Raw genomic sequence first — 18,712 nt, forward strand, 5'->3', positions numbered from 1 at the left:
CTTTAGTTGTTCAGAGTAGAACAAATTGGGAGCTGGTCAATTTACTTTGAGCCAGCCACTAACGCACATATTGCAATGTCTGACTTACAAAGGTTTCCAATATTTTAGAATTTTTACAATTATCCTGAGTTCAAAACCATTCAATTTTTTCTTGAATAAAAACTAAAAATAATTCCCTATGCATATAGAACTATAATATTTTTGTCCTAAATTCAGTCTAACCTCAAAAACGTTATCACACACATGCAAAAACAATGAAATATTTTGATATCAGCATCAAAGGACTCCAGCAACACATCCATGAAATTTATGACAAGTTGTCCAGGATTAGAACATAAACAAAGGTCTGTTGTGTTCTGCCCTCGGCAGTGCCCTAACTCAACTCTCATACAGGAGATACTTGAGCTACCTACTAGAGAAGAGTAGTTGAGTTGGTTTCTGGTTGCCTTCCTCGTGGTTTTTATCTTCAGCGTACCTTCCAGCACGGACATGATGAGCTGAATGGTCTCCTTCTGTGAAATAAATTTTTCTATGCTTCTATGTTTCTCCTAGGAGGGCTGAAACAAACGCTAAACAACTCCACTAACCGCTACAATGAGGAGGGAGGGGCACTGACACCAATAGGATGCAAGTACCCCCATTGGATGTCAATCCTATTCAGAATCAACACTCCACTCTCCAAGTCTGTGTGGAATGAGGCCCAAACCCAACCCTTCTGACCAAGAGGCAGAAGCACTACCACAGAGCCAGTGCTCACTCAGTCCAGGTATAAGTACCCCAATGGATGTTAACCCAGTATTTAGAGAACACATTCTAGTCTCCATTTGCCAGTACTGTCTGAAGTAGAGCTTGAACCCTTCACCTTCTGACTCAGAGGCTTCCACTAAGCTAAATGCTCACTCCTATGGTGTGAGTGTGTTGCCGTTTTGCCAGGTAAGGCAATTGATGGAAGGTGGATGACTTAGATTAAATTTGTTAATTCTGATTCCAAATGTTGTACAAAAAACTTGAAAAACATCACTTTAAAAGAATTTATAAGTACTTTATATTATTTGAGGTAATTGTATATTTTCTTCTAACTGCCTCCCTTTTGGCAAAAAGAGAAAAACCTACACATTTTTAAATGGATAAGAAAAGCCCCCATTAAAAGAAACATCACAGTACCTAAAAAAAATCCTGGGACAATATGCAAAGCACAAAATTCCTGGCTCAACTGTCAAGAACTGCGCAGAGAAAATTCAAAACCACTAAGTATTGTTTATTATTCAATAGATGCTCCTCTGGGGCACATTGAACCTTATCATCCAGTTCAAAGATAATTAATTTTAATAATTATTTACTAGTTTAAAGGAGTAACTATAATTATAACTCAGTATTAACTCTCCTTCTCCCAAAGGGCATACCTGGAGCAGGTGGTGTATGGAAAGCTACTTCCTTGCTGTAGTCACTGTAGGTAAAATTCTTGCACCCCTTAACTCTGAAGAGGTAGCTACTATTGGTGTCAAGGTTGGAGATGATTTTACTTGTGCTGCATACGTCCTCAGTGGGCTCCCAGGCAGAGTCTCCATCTTGATCGAGTCTCCTGTATTCAAGCTTGTAGTGGTCAACGGGAGGGGTGCCATTGGGCTGCTGCCAATAGATAATTCCCTCATCGTAAAGTCGGCTTTGCTTCTGGTCAATAACTGGAGCATCTGGAACTGGAAATATTAGTCACATCTCAGTATTCCACAGATTAGCAAACATATATAGTTTCAACAAATCAATAATATAGCCCCCTATCTTAATAATGGTTTCCAATTAGACACTTCATTAGACAAGAATCTAATTAGCTCCATGAAGATAATTATAGGTTCTATCTTAAGGTGCATAAGTAACTAGTGTAACTGGTTTCATTAATGTTAAATTGGAAAAGTAATTTATAAAGATCTAAAATCAGGAATAAAAGAAAGATTCAGCAGAAAATTCTATTAAAGAGACCTGCTACTTGGGAAATACACATCAGTATTCATCAGACACAATAACTGTAACTGGTTTTAGAAAATAAATTGCAGCTCAAGGTCAACAAATGGAAAACAAACAGTTTCCTTCAGTTCCTGCCAATGCCTCAGTGGGTACGTTTACTATGTGCCGCGGTATTAATCTATTCAGACAATGAAGGCCCCCAGGTTTGATCGCTGGTTTCTGTTGAGTTGCCTGGTCTCAGATATGATGATGTCCAGGACTCTAATGGACTGGGGATAAGAAAAATCTCATACTTGATAACTATCCAGTGAATCCTACAGTGAATCAACATAGATTGAGTATGGCATCAAAATCAGCCTGATCCATTTTATATATAAAGTGACTCCTGACAATGCAGCCCAATGCCGAAGCCATCAGAGTTCTCCCAGCTTCGCACATGCGCAGAACCAACTCTTGCTCTCAGTATGGTGCTGGGCATGTGCAGCCTACATCAGCACCCAGCTTGCCAGGACTAATTCACGCATGCGCGCATGCGTCTCTCTTCCCCGCATGGAGGAAGCGGGGGGGGGGGGGGGGAGAGAGAGAGAGAGAGAGAGAGAGAGTGACAAGATAGGTAGAGGAGGGGAGGGAGACAGTGAGTCAGAGGGAGCAGGGAGCAGAAGCGGGAGGGTGCAGGGAGCAGAGCAGAGGGGAGGAAGTGATGAGGCAAGTGGGGGAAAAATGGCGAGTGGCCGAGCGGGGGAGAAGTGGCGAGGCGGTGAGCAGACGGGCGCAGGAGGCAGCGGTGAAGAGAAGCGCGGGAGTGGGGTACTGTTGGGGGTGGGATGGAGGCGATATTCACAGCCACTGGGGATTTGAGATTCATTTATGTTTGTTTTTGTGATAAATTGAGCAGTGCCATCTATATTACTGGCAGCTGCCAAAAATGTTGCAGACAGTGACATTTCAGTGCATGTGCAAGTACTGCGCCACCTAGTGGTTGTGGTGTCAGCAAACGCAGCCTTTTATATAGTCTTCCAATGCTCACTGTTTTTACCCTGATCAGTAAGTGTGCTCATCCAGCATTCGCCTCCTCTGGCATGTGCATGCTGTTACTGGGCAAAACTAAGGTAAGAACAGCCATTGATTAACATAAACAGGGAAATCACACTAAGTCCAGCTTGTTCACTTGGGCCCAGGTCTCCCATAGAGGGTACCATGCTGTTAACCGCAATATGCTTGTAAAATCTGCAGGCATGTATAAGCATAGTGAATGACAAGTGCAGTCATTCACCACTATCTACAAAATCTGGGCCATTGTAGTAGAATTTGAATTGATCTTACCTCCTGATTTTTTTTTTCACTATTAAACCTTAGTGAATCATCATACAAATGAGTTTAGGAGCATTTTATAATATTTGATCTATATACATTTGAAAAGAAGATTCAAGGCCAGATTCTTTAAACAGTGACTCAGTGCTTGCCCATTTCTTAGGTAGATATTAAGGAGCTGAGAAATTATCAATACATTAATACGATCAAACTAATTGTAGGAATGGTGTCACAGTCTTGCAGTTTATTCAGGCAACCTCGATTCTTGGAAGAATCAGGAACATCCTATTCCAAAAATGCTGTTACATTTGCTCATGAGGGTGATGGATTGGAGCTCATGCTATTTCCGAAGGCTGCAACACCCAGAACATTAACTATTCCATTGCAGTTTATTGATTTACTGAACAGATTTACTATCGCAGATTTGAAGCAATAGACACTAACTATATTGTACTTCCACAGCCCTTACAGTAGAAGAAAGAATTTGTATTTTGAAGTCCCTTACACTAACTCAGGACATCCCGAAGCATGTTAAACAACAATGTATATTTGTATAGTACCTTAACGTAATAAAATATCCCAAGGCACTTCACAGGAGCATTATAAAACAAAATATGACATCGAGCCACATAAGGCGATATTAGGTCAGATGACCAAAAGCTTGGTTAAAGAGCAAAAGCAAAATTCTGCAGATGCTGGAAATCTGAAACAAAAACAGAAAATGCTGGAAATACTCAGCAGGTCAGACAGCATCTGTGGTGAGAAAAACAGAGTCATGCAGACCTGAAATGTTAACTAAATCAATCTTACCTCCCGATTATCTTTTTTTTAACATATTAAGCCTTAGTGAATCATGATACAAATGATTATCACCATCGTCCAGCTGGGTGGGACTATACTCATCTGGTTGCATTCCTATCTATCTAATCACAGCCAGAGGATCACTACAATGTGATCATGTTGGAATAGTCAAGTTTAGAGGTAACAAAGGCATGAGTGAGGGTTTCAGCAGCAAATGAGCTGAGAGGGGGAGAAGTTACAGAGGTGTAACTAGGTGGTCTTAGTGACAGCACAAATAGGTCAGAAGCTTATCTCAGGGTCAAATAATGACACCAAGGTTGTGAACAGACTGGTTAGTCTCAGACTGTTGCCAGGAAGAGCGGTGGAGTCGGTAGCTAGGGAACGGAGTTTGGAGCGGGGATCAAAAACAATGGTTTCAGTCTTCCCAATATATAAGTGGAGGAAATTTTTGCTTATCTAATATTGGATGTCGAATAAGTCGTCTGATAAGTTAGCAACAGTGGAGGAGTTGGGAAAGGTGGTGGTGAGGTAGAACTAAATATCGTCAGCATACATATGAAAACTAATATATTATATATGTGAAAACTAACATTGTGCTTTCAGATGATATTGCCGAGCAGCAGCATGTTGATGAGAAATAGGAGGAGGCCAAGGATAGATTCTTGGGGGACACCAGAAGAAACAATGTGGGATTGGGAAGAGAAGCTATTGCAAGTGATCCTCTGGCTATGATTAGAGAAATAATAATGCAATCAGATGAGAAAATCCTCACCCAGCTGGATGATGGTGGAGAGGTGTTGGAAGAGGATGGTATGGTCAACCTTTGTCACAGTCACGTAGGATGTCATTTGCGACTTTGATAAGAGCTGTTTCGGTACTGTGGCAAAGCCAATTAAGTACTTTTGAAATGTAATCTCTGCTGTAATGTAAGAAATGCAGCAGCCAATTTGCACACAACAAGCTCCCAGGAACAGCAAGGTGATAAGGACCAGATGTTGGTTGAGGGATAATTATTGACCAGTACTTCAATGTTCTCACAATAATGTTTCATACGCTAACATTCATTTTATTTTTCAATTATATAAAAGAGCACATAAACGAAAAAAATCTAGCACATCAGTTATGTGAAGCATTTAGTCTCTGAAATTTCATTTTGCAACAAAAAATGATAATGCAGCTCTTGAATATCAATTAAAACATGAGACAGTCAATATCTATCACTGGGCTTTTAGTGGTACTTAATCAATAATGTGCTATATAGTGTCATCCAGCTTCTGAATTCCAGCTCCAGATGGCACAAAGTGTATCTGAACAACATCCTGCCTCAGCAAAAAACATTTCCATGGAGACTGATTCCTGCCTAAAAGCCTCATATATCATCACTCTTAATGCAGTTATTGATCTGTTATAAATAAGTGAAGGCACCCATTAGGCTAACTGCAAACTGCTAGAGTCTTTGTCAAAGTTAGCAAAGCCAACAAGGAAATATTTTTTCCACAGATGCCGACACAGATGTATACTAGACGGGGCAGATAGTAGAATGTGAAGCCAGGTCAGCAGGCCTCAGTCAGGGACAGGTGACGCCAACTGTGAGCCTATTTCAGTCAAAGCCTTTCAGGATCTCCTTAAAATTCCACCATCTTTCAGATGAGACTTTAACTGAGGCCCTGGCTACATCCTCAAGTGGAAGTAAAAGCCCCTGAGGCAGTATTTCAAAGAAGAGGAGGGAAGCTATTCCTGGTGTCCTGGCAAATATGTATCCCTTAACCAACATCACCAAGACAGATTGCCTGGACATTATCACAATGCTGTTTGTGGGAGCTTGCTGTGGACAAATTGGCAACTGGGTTTCCTACATTACAGCAGTGACTACACTTCAAAAGTACTTCATTGGCTGTAAAGTACTTTGGGACATCCTGAAGTCATGAAAGGTGGCATATAAATGCAAGACTTCCTCTTTTCTTTTAAGGTTTTGGTCACCTGTCCTAATTTTGTTATTGCTAAGCTCTGCTCTGCTTCTACAATGTGCTTCAGTAGAATACCAGTTCAATATTGTTCTAATTGCTACAGCAACTGAAAGAGCAATAAAAACAAGAAATGCTGGAAATACTCAGCAGGTCTGGCAGCATCTGTGGAGAGAGAAGCAGAGTTAATGTTTCAGGTCAGCGACCCTTCTTCAGAACTAAAAGAGCAGCTTCCCTGCTCTCACTGAGTAAAATTTCCAATTTAGTGCCAAACTGGGGCCGTTTTGTGCTGTGGACCCATGCCTACTACAAACTGGACTGAAACTGAGAACCATTGTAGCCAGCACAGACATTCATCCAATCAAACTTAGGAGGTGAAAGACGAGTGTCTAACTCACTGCTCTGCACAGTCTCTTCAGAAGGCATCTGTCTGGTATGCTGCTTCTGTTTTAGTGGAGGGAGCTTTAAGGAAGAGATCCATTGGTAGAAGGTTTCGAGAAATCCAGTTCTGCACAATAACGAAAAGGTCCCAAAAAACTCCTGTCGGGAACAATGCATTCTGGGCTGTCCCAGCAGTGTCTCCACTAAGTAATTGCTGTAGTATCAGAATGGAAAGGGTGTTACATTTCACTTTTTATAGTTGTTGCCCTACATTCATCACAGTTGGGGAACTGTCAAGTCTGGAATAGTCCCAAATTGTTATGCACTGATGAGAGGTACTACATTTACATCACTGTTATTGTGCAGTAAAACATCCTATGATGCAACTGGGAACCTAAACAATTTTCAGCAAGGGTTGCAGCAATCTGTCCCCTACCGACTTCACTTTTCTTAATTAAAGTATTTTTGTGATTAGATCACTAATTTGGTTTAGGAACAAGCTGGTCTACTGCCATTGAATGAGATCAAATTCAGTTTGAATCAATGGATCAGAGTTGAATCTGATCTGTTTAATGATGATATGTGCCAGTGATAAATGATTCCACGCAGTGGTCTCCCACAGGACTATACTGTAGATTAAAGCACAAAGCTGAACAAAATCCAAGCATTGTTCCAAATCTGTGACCAAAACACTTAAGCCCAGAATTTCCTGTCAAAATAACAGTGAAGCTAAAGGCACTATCGTTATTTATGCACAAATCGCACAGCAACATCATGCGAAGGCAGATGCAAGGTCAAATGTGAAAAGTCGGAACTTGCTGTCAGAGATGTCAGCTTGAGGACAACGGCATCTCACTGTCTGACTCACCATTCAAATGCACTGAACAGCGTGAAGTTCCAGTGCTTGCATAGTTGATATGAAATAAATTTGCCACGGGAAAGTCCATTTCAGTCTAAGTACACTGGCAAACAATCTCTCTGCTACTAACTAATAATTATAAGTGTGGAATCTCATTCAATTTTTGTTGGAGATCTTTTTGAAAAGCTGCCAATCAGTTCTTTTTTAACTTTTTCTTTCTGTCTCATTTTGTTCTCTCTTTCTCTTAATCCAATCTTTCTTTTCCTCTTTATTTCCTTTTCTGCATCTGATTTGACATTGAATTTACTATTCTAACTTACACTTCTTGGTTCAGACTGTACTATTCATTTCACAACCCTTCATATCTGATTGGTTAAGGAGATACACAGTTGCTTGTCCTGTTCACTCAAGTCCCTGATGTACTGTGGAGGTCACTACAACTTTTGCATCTCCCATTTCCAGCAACTTGCAGTGCAAAATATCGTCACTTTAAAAAGGAGAAGAGCAAGTCTAAATAACAGCAGTGGCCATTCATTCACCAGTTACAGTAAATTATGGCCCATTAAAATGAACATCTTTGTGTTATTATTTGATTTGAGACAGCAGCATCGGGAGACAGAACATTGGCAAGGCAAAGAAAACCCTTAATAATAAGGTATATCAGGAATTTTCAGAAGAATCAATAAATGAATTCGTGATTAGTGTCCTGGATAAAAATCGCCAGCCAAAATATGTTCTGCAGGATGGAAACAGAATTTAAAATAAGCTCAAATTATAATTATGTAAAGAGGAATAAAATTATTACACGACAGAATTCTTCCTTATGGGCAGGAAACAACTGAATATTGCATGTGGATTTTCCACGGGAAAGTCCATTCCAGTACACTGGCAAACAATCTATCTGCTACTAACTAATAATTATAAGTGTGAAATTTTCTAAAATACGCTCTCAACTTTAGGCAACATTAAATTCATTTATACCATACATGTCAAGATTCAGTGTTTTGATAAGCTGCTCTACTTAACAGCATTTGCTGACAAAAATAATGTAAGCCAGGTTTTTCTCCGATCAGCATTGCTCCAAACCAATCCATGTGGTAATATGAAGTGATCTCACTCCTACATAGTGTAGGCAGGAATTCTCACAGGAACAGAAATGTCCATCTGCAGGATGCAGCCAGCAGAATCACTTCTGTTAGAAGCAGGACTCAAGCAAGTGCAGCACTGAGGGGAATGGGAAGAGAGGAATGGATGGCAGTGGAGAAGAAAGGAAAGGGCATAGGTGGTAAAGAAGGGGACAGGAAAATTGAAATGGATGGCAATGAATGGGACGGGGAAGTTAATAAATGGATGCCAGTGTAGAGGGGTGGGCAGATGCATAGTAATGAAAGGGGAAAGAAAATAGGGTAGTAGCTGAAAGTGATGTTTGGAGGGAGGAAGAGGGGAGAAGCTGGAAGTGGTGCTTTGGGGTAAGAGGAAGGAGAATGTCATTATTAGCTGAGAAGTATGAGAGGATGGGAGACTGCCAGCTGGAACTAAGGAGGGACAGAATAGTCGCAGACTGAGCGGAGGAGAAGAATTGTGCCAATTTCAATTGGGCAGGTGGGGAGGTGGGAATGGCGGGTGCTGGATTAGGAATGTAGGAACAGGATTAGGCCATTCAGCCGGTCGAGCTGCTCTGCCATTCAATTAGATCATGGCTGATCGTCTATCTCAATGCCATTATCCCCATATCCCTTGATGTCATTAGTATTCAGATATCTATCAATTTCTGTCTTGAACATGCTCAATGATTGAACTTTCACAGCCCTCTGGGGTAGAGAATTCCAAAGATTTATCACCTTCTGAGTGAAGAAATTCCTCCTCATCTCAGTCTTAAATGGCCTACCCCTTATTCTGAGACTATGGGCTGGATTTTGTAGTCCCGCTGCCGGGAGTGGCGGTGGCTGCGGAACATGGCAGTGGTCCCCCACAGGACCCCCTCCGCCGCAATTACACAATGGCCGGCCAGTTTACATATCGATGGCGGCCGCTGCCCCACCCCACAATCATATGGCGGGGGCAGCCTCAGCGATGCCAGTCATGGCATCACCTTTTGAAGAAGCAGGTGCTGGCACCATTTTTAAAAGGCTGCCAGCCCTGTAAATTATAAATGTGCATTACTTAAAACATTAAAATTGGTAATATGTACTGTAAAATGTCTAAATATTTGCAAGGACCATTTCTCAGACCCTCCTAGAAATGCACCACCAATTTTGTGGTTTATCATTTGGATTTCCCCTTCAAGCTTTTGGGCCATCTTTTTTCATCCAGTACAAGTGAAGGAGCATTGGATATACCCATCGTTTAACTTACAAAGCCCATGTAAACTATTTGTTTTCTCATGTCATAAGCTTATAATCAGGTCTATTCTTGAGGTGAAGCTTTTTGGAGCCATGCCAATGTTTTTGAAGTTGTTTGTCAGCTTTTACTAGTTTTCTAGTTGATGTGTATGTAACCAATTCTTTGTAGTATACATAAACCATACCAGACGTTTTCATCTCCACCACCTGGGCAGTAATCTGGCAGAGTGTATTGCCAGCGCATTATAGAACGCACTCAATTTACATTTTGTTGCAATAAATGGAATGAATATAACAGGTGGGCGAGTCGGTCCATCAGATTACTGCCCAGGTGGTGCAGATGTAAAATTACCCCACTGATTGGCTGATAGAAGTTGTAAAAGCTACATTATATTTTCTAGAGAAAGCAATGTTTACTGAGAGCTAAAACTGAGCCTGGGCTCCACCAGTCCTCAATTCCATTCTCAAAAAGAAATGGCTTAGAGAAGTACCACAGGGTCCAGATCACTAGTTTCCCAAAAGCTGCTTTTAATTATGGTGATGCCAGCTCCCCATGCTTATGTAGCCAGCTTTCCAGGATTCACCAAGGCTCTCAGCCAGGTAGCTGCACTAAAATCTGGTCATTCCAGTCTTTGTACTTCGTAAATCGTGGCAAGTTTACATTCAGCTTGCAGATGGGTGCACGAGGCCAACAAATGGTGGTGGGGGCAGGGGGGGTGGCGGTAGCACTGATGTGTGTCTTAGTGCAATACAAGTAGCTATTGCCAGTTCCAGTTAAAAATTACAGAATTAGATGGGTTTCCAGAAAACCAGTTCATCACATCATATGAACCCAAAAATAAATTATTCATGGATAAAAATAAGCAGGTCTGGGGCTTTCCTGATCAGCTACGAGGGAGCGACGAGAAACTTTACCCAGAGAACCCTGAACTGGCTTTTTTCCTTTTCCGGGCTGAGGAGGGGTGGGGTTTCAGGAGAGGGTGGTGTCAGATAGAGTTGGTTGGAGCATGGAGATAGAATCAGCCAATGCATGGGTCTGAGCATATATGTGCCTAATAGCCATTCTGGATATATAAGATATGAACAGTTGCATAAACATACATGCCACAAATCACAGACTGGAGCATTCAATTTTAAAAATATCAAAAAAAATTCTTTGTCAATTTAATGGTGAACAATGTGCCATGTACTGAGGGGGAGGGGTGGCTCTATGCCTAATTCCTGGCAGTTTCAATCTATGTATTCCTGATTGTCGGCAATCGAGCAGTCTGCTGGTGAATAACAGTCTGTGGTCTGTAGTGGTCCAGTGTGAGAAGGAGAGAATAGAAGCTTCAGTTCTTGAATGATTTAGGAGACCTATACCTTTAAATCTTGTTTTTGTTTTTGCTTTGAATTTAAACTTTGTGAATGCTCAAAGTGTAGAATTTCTTAAACAAAACCTGAACACTCAGCCTGAGCGAATCCCTGTGTAGACTGAAGTGGAGAATGGTTCTCCCAGCCAGGTTACCTTATTGTCAGATGCTTCCACATACTCTGTATGTGCTAATATTTTGTGTACTTGAACCACATGGAGTAAAGCATGAAGCACAAGCCTTTTCAATAGTACAGGCTGTGTTATTATGCAGATATCATGCTGTATGTAACTGTATAACCTTATGGGGAAAGAAAAATACCCTTTTTTCCTGAAAGGTGAAATAAAATGTTTTCTAAATACATTTGTAAAATTAGCTTTGAAAATTAAGTTTGGCAATTTTGTGTTGGCGCTGCTCAGTTAAAGAGCTGCCAGCCTGTGATTAGCCGGCTGCTCTCAGCAGGTGGGACTTCCACTGCCGGGGTGTTTGATCCTGGGGAAGGCCCACCACTGCCCATTTAAGTACCTAATTGGCACTTGATCTGGCGGGCCCTCGCCAGAGGAGACGATGCAGGACTCTCGCTGGCGCTTTTGCTGATAGTCAAGACCCCCGTCGCCTGGATCAAATCCAGGCCATTGAGGTATAAACCATGGAAGCAGTGTACTCTAACGGAGATGCTTCCTTCAATTATCTGCGTTCTTTCTGTTACTCACTATTTTAAGTTGAAAGTTAACTATTTGTTTTCTGAAATGCTGAAATAAAGTTTAAACTAACTCAGCATCAGTTCTTTATGATGAGTGTTTGTAAAGGAATTCTGCATTGGATAACATCCTGTCCTTTTTTGTCTGGTCTAGCCCAGACCAAGGTATCTTGTTTCTATTGATGCCACCTTTGTGGGAGGTGAGGGAGCATATTTCCATCTCACAATCATTCTTAAGCATAGCTTATGCCTTCCTCTTCACCGTCCCGTCCACTGCAATTCTTAATTCCTCCCTAATTACATGTAAGTGCCTCAGCTTGTATCTGCTGGTTGTAAGAGTCCTTTATGAAATGAGTTTGAGCAGCCTCAGCCAGTTTTTTACTGGCAGCATGCGCAAAGCTCAAAACTGCTCATTAGTTAAATTAAACTGACAATAAACTGAATAACATGCATGAGAAATGGAGCAAATCATTCTTATTCAGAAGAGATACTCTTCTGAATTTGTGGCTGAGACTCATTGTTGAGGCAAAGAGATCTTTACAGTCCATCTGGTCTTTCTTGACACTGAATGACAAAGCGAAGTGTTCCGTTTCCCAGCACTGATACTCCTCATCTTGATGGGCACAAGAATGCTTACATTAATACTTTTTAAAATCAAAATAATGTTCCCTTCTTTATCTCTGTCATGTACCACTACTTGACCCAAAGCATGGGTTAAGTAAGCCACAGTTACATTTCATGAAAGTACAGCTACTACAGGGAGGGCTTCTGATGACTAACAGTGTTCTGAAAACAAATAGAAGGTGTTACTTAAGACCATGTTGCAGGCTTTCTTATAGATATTAAACCAAGTGAGGAACAGAGACACTCACCATTTGTGAACGACAGTTCTTTGAGGAGCTCCTCCTCTCTGGAAACATCCAGAATGAAATCTGTGAAGGAGGGTTCTGCAGCTGGCTGGAAAGTTTTCAGAGATTCAGTGGCCATTCGGATCCTGAAGCACAAATATTGCACCAATCATCAAGTCTTTTCTTCATATGGACAAAGGGCACAAAAGACAAATGAAAAACAAGGCTTCTCAAGTCAAAGATGTACCACAATGTTGATCACAAAGCAAGAGAGAGCTATTTCCCTTCTCAAATGGTGTCCTCGGGATTGACCATTGGAGACAGTAGGCCCAATGTTGATACATTTACAATGCATGTTTCATCCATGTCACAGATACAAACGGGAAGCTATGTTAGATGTGGTGCAGGAGTGAAGGAGGCCAAAGAGAAGATGGAGGCTGACAAGAGGAGAATGGTCCATGTATGTACCAGGCACAGGCAGCAGTATTGGTGTCTTCTCCAACAGGATGGATAGTTTCAGTGTGAGTGTGGTGCATCAGTAGCATTAAAATATCAACCATGCTTTAGATTGCAAGTTGATGCATTTATTCTTGAACATCCACATTATACATAGAAATACATAGAGGTTACAATGTGGAGACATGCCATTCGACCAAACAGTCTGTGTCAGTGTTTACTCTCCATGCGAGCAGAATGGTTTGATAACCTTGAAATTGGACATCCTGTGGAAACTCTTACAAATATGGCCACTTGGAAAGGCACAAACATACGTCTTATCTATTTTCAAAAGAATGTACACCCACATGACTTCCATTCTCTAAAGTGTATATTCAACATGTTGAGTAAAAGCAGTTCTCCATCCCGTCATATTAGGAGCTGAATTTTACCGGCCCCTTGACGCGGCAAGTCGCGGCACGAGGGCCACTAAAATGTTGCAGGGAGAGGCCCTCTTCGACCTGCGGCGTCAAGAAGGACTCGCCACATATTACCAGCGGGGGACCCGCCCTGCCAACCCCCCTGGACCATCTGACGGTGGGCCCTTCATTTAAATACTCAAATGAACCTAAATTATATGCTAATAAATTTACCTACAGGTGGCGGACGTCCCACACCGATTTTACCGACTCCGAATGCAGCTCGCTTGCCTTTGCAACTCTGTACGGAGTTCTGAGGCGAGAAGCTGGTGGAGAGGGGGGGAGGAATTAAATTTTCAGGGCAGGAGGGGTGGAGGAGCGGGGAAAACATTTTTCATTGGCTGTGGGGATGGTGGGAAGGGGTTGAAGGACAAAGAGTGCCAAGTTTGGGGTTTAAAGTTCGGGACTGTCAAGAATGGTTTTTGCGGGGTGGGGAGGAGAGGGAAATAAATCTATTGTGTGATCATTGGGAGGTGGAAGTGGCACTTTTATGTGAAATTTACTGTTTTTATTACAAATTAAATTCCTAGTCCCTTGAAAAATTAAAATTTCTGCTCAGTGGCACCGGACGCCATTGCCAGGGACACGGCAGCCGCCCCCTCTATGTCATCGGGGGTGGCCGCTCCACCCCCACTATTTAAATGCGCCCCTGTGCGTAATATCGCAGGAGCTCCTTGGCGGCCTTTCCGTGTTGGAAGGCTGCCAAGTTGAAAGTGTGCTGCCGAGGAACATGGTGTGCGATTAAAATTCAGCCCCTGAAGGTCTGGGATTACAGTAAAAGAGACTCATTTTTATGTTGAGTAGACGTGCTGAAGTTTAGACTAAAAATGAAGTACAAAAGCCCTGGAGTTGTGCCAAGTTCCTTCAAGCTGGAAAGATTCTCAGACTTCTGTTAAGCCTGAAGTATAACTGCTATCCAGTGAACAGTGAGGGAAAAAGAATGGAAATTAAAAAGAAAATTAGGCTTTACTCTTGCTGTGAGGAAAATACAAAGCTATGGATGGTAACTTTCACTTGGACAGTGAACTGATTTCATTGGAGAGGAAAATCGTCCAATTTTATGATGGAAGAGCGATCTACTCCATCAATCTACTGCCCAAGCAGTGAAGGTAAAAATAACTCCCATTATGTATTAACTGTTAATTTTTAGATGTCAAAAGAAACAAAACAGAAGGTGCTTCAACCTTTCTGAAGGTTTAGGAAAGGCTCGTTGATGAATGTTATTGTCACAAACTCTTATATAAAAAACATTAAAGCTTTTGCAAGCATCTGAGAGTGATAGGTTTTTGCTGCACAAGGTTAGAAAAGGATATGGAGCCAAGGCAGGTGGATGGAGTTTCAGATAAGCCATCATTTAAAGGTGGAACAGGCTTGAGGAGATGAATGACCTACTTCTATTCCTATATTTCTATGTTCCTAATTATAATATATTCCCTTAACCAAAAATACTTACTAGAAAAGAAATGAAACAAGTTCATGTTTCACCTGTTTGCAAAGCTATTAGGGTGTGTATAGTTTTTGAAGTTCTCCACTCCAATTGTTTTTCAGTTTAGATGGTATTAAAGAAATAATTCCAGATAACTGGCACTGTTTAGAAATGATGAAGCAATGCCTGGCAGATACTTGGAGATATGTATGGATGTCTCCGAGATGGGTGGATAGCATACATATCAATGGAATGCTACTGTTGGCTGGTATTACTCATTCCTAATTCTATAGAAACAGTTGTTTCTGCAATGATTATGGTACAAACAGCCACAGTCTAACTTGCTAGCATACTTTAAAATAATTATACAGATGGATTAAGCTAAATCAGTTTAACAGAAAGACATTCATAAATTTGAATTCAGTTTTACCAAGAATAAGCTGAATCAAATATGTCAGTTTTCCTGTTCTAAACAATTTGAAAGTTTTATAACAAATATTACAGTTAACTGCAATCCAATAAAGCAAAATATGCCCAGAATACCGATCAATCATTTCTGTTCCTGGTGACATAAAAACAGAAAATGCTGGAAATACTCAGTGGGTCTGGCAGCATCTGTGGAGAGAGAAACAGAGTTAATGTTTCAGGTCTGTCTCTCTACAGATGCTGCAAAACCTGCTGAGTATTTCCAGCATTTTCTGTTTTTATTTCAGATTTCCAGCATCTGCAGTATTTTGCTTTCATTTTACTGTTCCTGGTGACGTTGGTTGTGGAATATTAGCCACAACACCGAGAGCACAGACCTGAGCGCAGGAGGCAGGAGCAGAGGCAGCAGAAGTATAAAGACAGCAGGAGAGAAGGCCCAGGACAGAGTATGGACCTGAGTGGAGACAGCAGTATATAATCAGTAAATCTTAAAACAAAAAAAAATCAAGGATCACAGGACAGCATGTAGGTGATCGGTTGATGAGTATTACTATCGTAATTGTTTTCCATCTAAGTTTAGGCAATGAGTTAAACTATGAAATTTAGTTAATAATCTAATAAATAGAGGCATGGCAGGGCACCTCAGACCTGTCAAATGCACATCCTGTGACATGTGGGAACTCCAGGACACTTCTTGTGTCCTGGACGACCACATGTGCAAAAAGTGCTCTCAGCTGGAGGAGCTCGAAATCTGGGTTTTTGGAGTTTCAGCAGCAGCTGGCATCACTGCAGTGTATCTGCGAGGTTGAGAGCTACATTGAAAGCACTTTTCAGGAGATGGTCACCAATCTTCCCTCTAGACAGGGCAGCCGCAACCCGGAAGCTTCCACGCAGGCCGAGCACAAGTCAACCCCTTTAAGTTATCATGTGCACACTGCTGTGCAAAAAAAATTCAAAGTTCTGCACACTTAAATGAATAGGCTGCAAACAACAACAAAAAAATTAGAGAGTACATTGGTGGTCAACCAACAGCTTAAGAGTATGTAGACAGAGAGGGTATGAGAGACTGCCAGACAGACAAGAAGGACCAGGCAGATTGTCCAGGAGTCTCCTGAGTGCATCTCACTCTCTAACTGGTATCCAGTTCTGAATATTGGTGAGGGTGATGGTTCCTCTGGGGAGTGCAGACAGAGCCAAGTCCGGGGCACCATGGCTGGCTTAGCTGTACAGGGAGGAGGAAAGTCAGAAAAGCAATAGTAATAGGGGATTCAACAATTAGGAGAACAGACAGGAGTTTCTGCGGCCACAAGCGTGACTCCAGAATGGTATGTTGCCTCCCTGGTACCAGGGTCAAGGATGTCACTGAGCAGCTGTAGACCATTCTGATTGAGGAGGGTAAACAGCCAGAGGTTGTGGTCCATATCGGTACCAATGACAGAGGTAGAAAGAGGGATGAGGTCCTACAGACAGATATTAGGCAGCTAGAAAAGAAATTAAAAAGTAGGAACTCAAAGGTAGTAATCTCTGGATTACTCCAAGTATCACATACTAATGAATACAGAAATAGGAGGATACAGCAGCTGAATGCGTAGCTGGAGAGATGGTGCAGGAGGGAGGGCTTTAGATTCCTGGGGCTTTGGACCATTTTTGGGGAAGGTGGTACCTGTACAAGCCGGATGGGTTGCACTCAAGAGGGTCGGGACTAATATGGTGGCAAGGCGGTTTGCTAGTGTTGTTGGGGAGGGTTTAAAATAGCTTGGCAGGGGGATGGGAACCTGAGCAAAGAGTGAGAAGGGAAAGAAGCAAAGCTTGAAATGTAAGGCCGAGAATTAGTAAGCAAATATGGAAATCAGAGAAAACGAAGGCTAGAAAATAGATAACTAAGGAGTTGTTCAGTGATTAGTGGTATCTTCTTCAATGCAAAAAGTCTAGAATGAGGCAGATGAACTGAGAGTACAGATAGACTCTTGCAAGTGTGATATCATAGTTATTACTGAAACATGGCTTAAAGAAGGGCAGGGATGGCAGCTCAACATTCCTGGTTACAGGCTTTTTAGACAGGATATAGAGGGAATTAAAAAAGGAGGAGTCACAATATGAGTAGGGATGATATGCTAGATGGATTATCAAATGAAACCAGACAAGTTGAACTGAGGAACAAACAAAGGGCAATCATACTACCGTGAGTATACTATAGGCCCCCAAACAGTCAGGGGGAGATAGAAAAGCAAATATCTAGGCAAATTGCTGGGAAGTATAGAGACATTAGGGCAATAATAGTAGGGGATTTTAACGACTCTAATTTTAACTGGGATAACGTTTATAAAAGGTATAGCAAGTGTAGAAATCTTAAAATGCAGTCAGAAGAATTTTGTTTTACCCAGTACGTAGCAAGCCCAACAAGAAAAGGACTTTGTTTTAGAAAATGAAGCTGGGCAGATGGGAGTGATATTAGTGGGAGAGTATTTTGGTGCAAGTGATCATAATTAAGTCAGATTTAGCATAATTATGAAAAAGGACAAAGATAGACCAAATTGGGGAAAAGTTAATTTTACTAAACTGAGATGTGACTTTGCAAAAGTGGACTGAAATAAACTATTTGAAGATAAATCAGTATCACAGCAGGGGCAGGTATTCAAGGAGGAGACAGAGAGGGTTCAGAACAAATATGTTCCTGAAAAGCTAAAGGGTGAGGCTCCCATATCTAGATTCCCCCAACCCCCCACCCCTTTGGATGTCAAAGAACACATAGTGTAGGATAAGACAAAAAGGGAAGCTATGTTAGATGTGGAGAGTTCAATACTACAAAAGACCTAGAGGAGTACAGAAAGTGTCGGGGTGAAATTAAAAAGGAAGTCATGAAAGGAAAGAGAAGGTATGAAAAATATTGACAAATAAAATTAAGAAAAACCAAGCATGTTTTATAAATACATTAAGAGGATAACTAAGGAAAGAGTAGGGTCTGTTAGAAATCAAAAAGGTGTGGAGGCAGAAGATGTGGGCATGATTCTTAATGAATACTTTGAATCCTTCTTCACAAAAAAGGGGGATGATGCAGATATTGTAGTCAATGAGTGTGAAATATCGGATGGAATAAACATAGTGCGAAAGGCAACATTAAACAGTTTAGCATCTTTGAAAGTTATCACCAGGCCAGGATGAAATGCCTCCCAGGCTGCTAAGGGAAGCAAGGGAGGAAATAGCAGAGGCTCTGACCATCAATTTCTAATCCTCTCTGGCTACAGGTGTGGTGCTAGAGGACTGGAGGACAACTAGCATGTACTGTTGTTTAAAAAGGAAGGGATAAACTGGGCAATTGCAGGCCAGTCAGCCTAGCCTTGGTGGTGGGCAAATTATTAGAAAAATTCTGAGGGACAGTATAAATTGCCATTTAGAAAGGCACAAATTAATTAAGGAAAGTCAGTA

The 18,712-nt window shown here is 41.5% G+C and overlaps 1 protein-coding gene across 1 annotated transcript in view; it reads right to left on the minus strand.

Moving 5' to 3' along the window:
* The window catches only part of trim36 (tripartite motif containing 36), a 129,398-nt gene that overhangs the window by 29,984 nt on the left and 80,702 nt on the right, over positions 1-18,712 (minus strand). The window contains exons 7-8 of the mRNA XM_068029859.1: positions 12,545-12,666; positions 1,404-1,697 (exon numbers count right to left, since the gene is read on the minus strand). Coding sequence (XP_067885960.1) covers positions 1,404-1,697; positions 12,545-12,666 — 416 coding nt within the window. The remainder of the gene's footprint in view (positions 1-1,403; positions 1,698-12,544; positions 12,667-18,712) is intronic.

The sequence above is a fragment of the Heterodontus francisci genome, chromosome 4, assembly GCF_036365525.1.
Source record: "Heterodontus francisci isolate sHetFra1 chromosome 4, sHetFra1.hap1, whole genome shotgun sequence".
Taxonomy (NCBI): Eukaryota; Metazoa; Chordata; class Chondrichthyes; order Heterodontiformes; family Heterodontidae; genus Heterodontus; species Heterodontus francisci.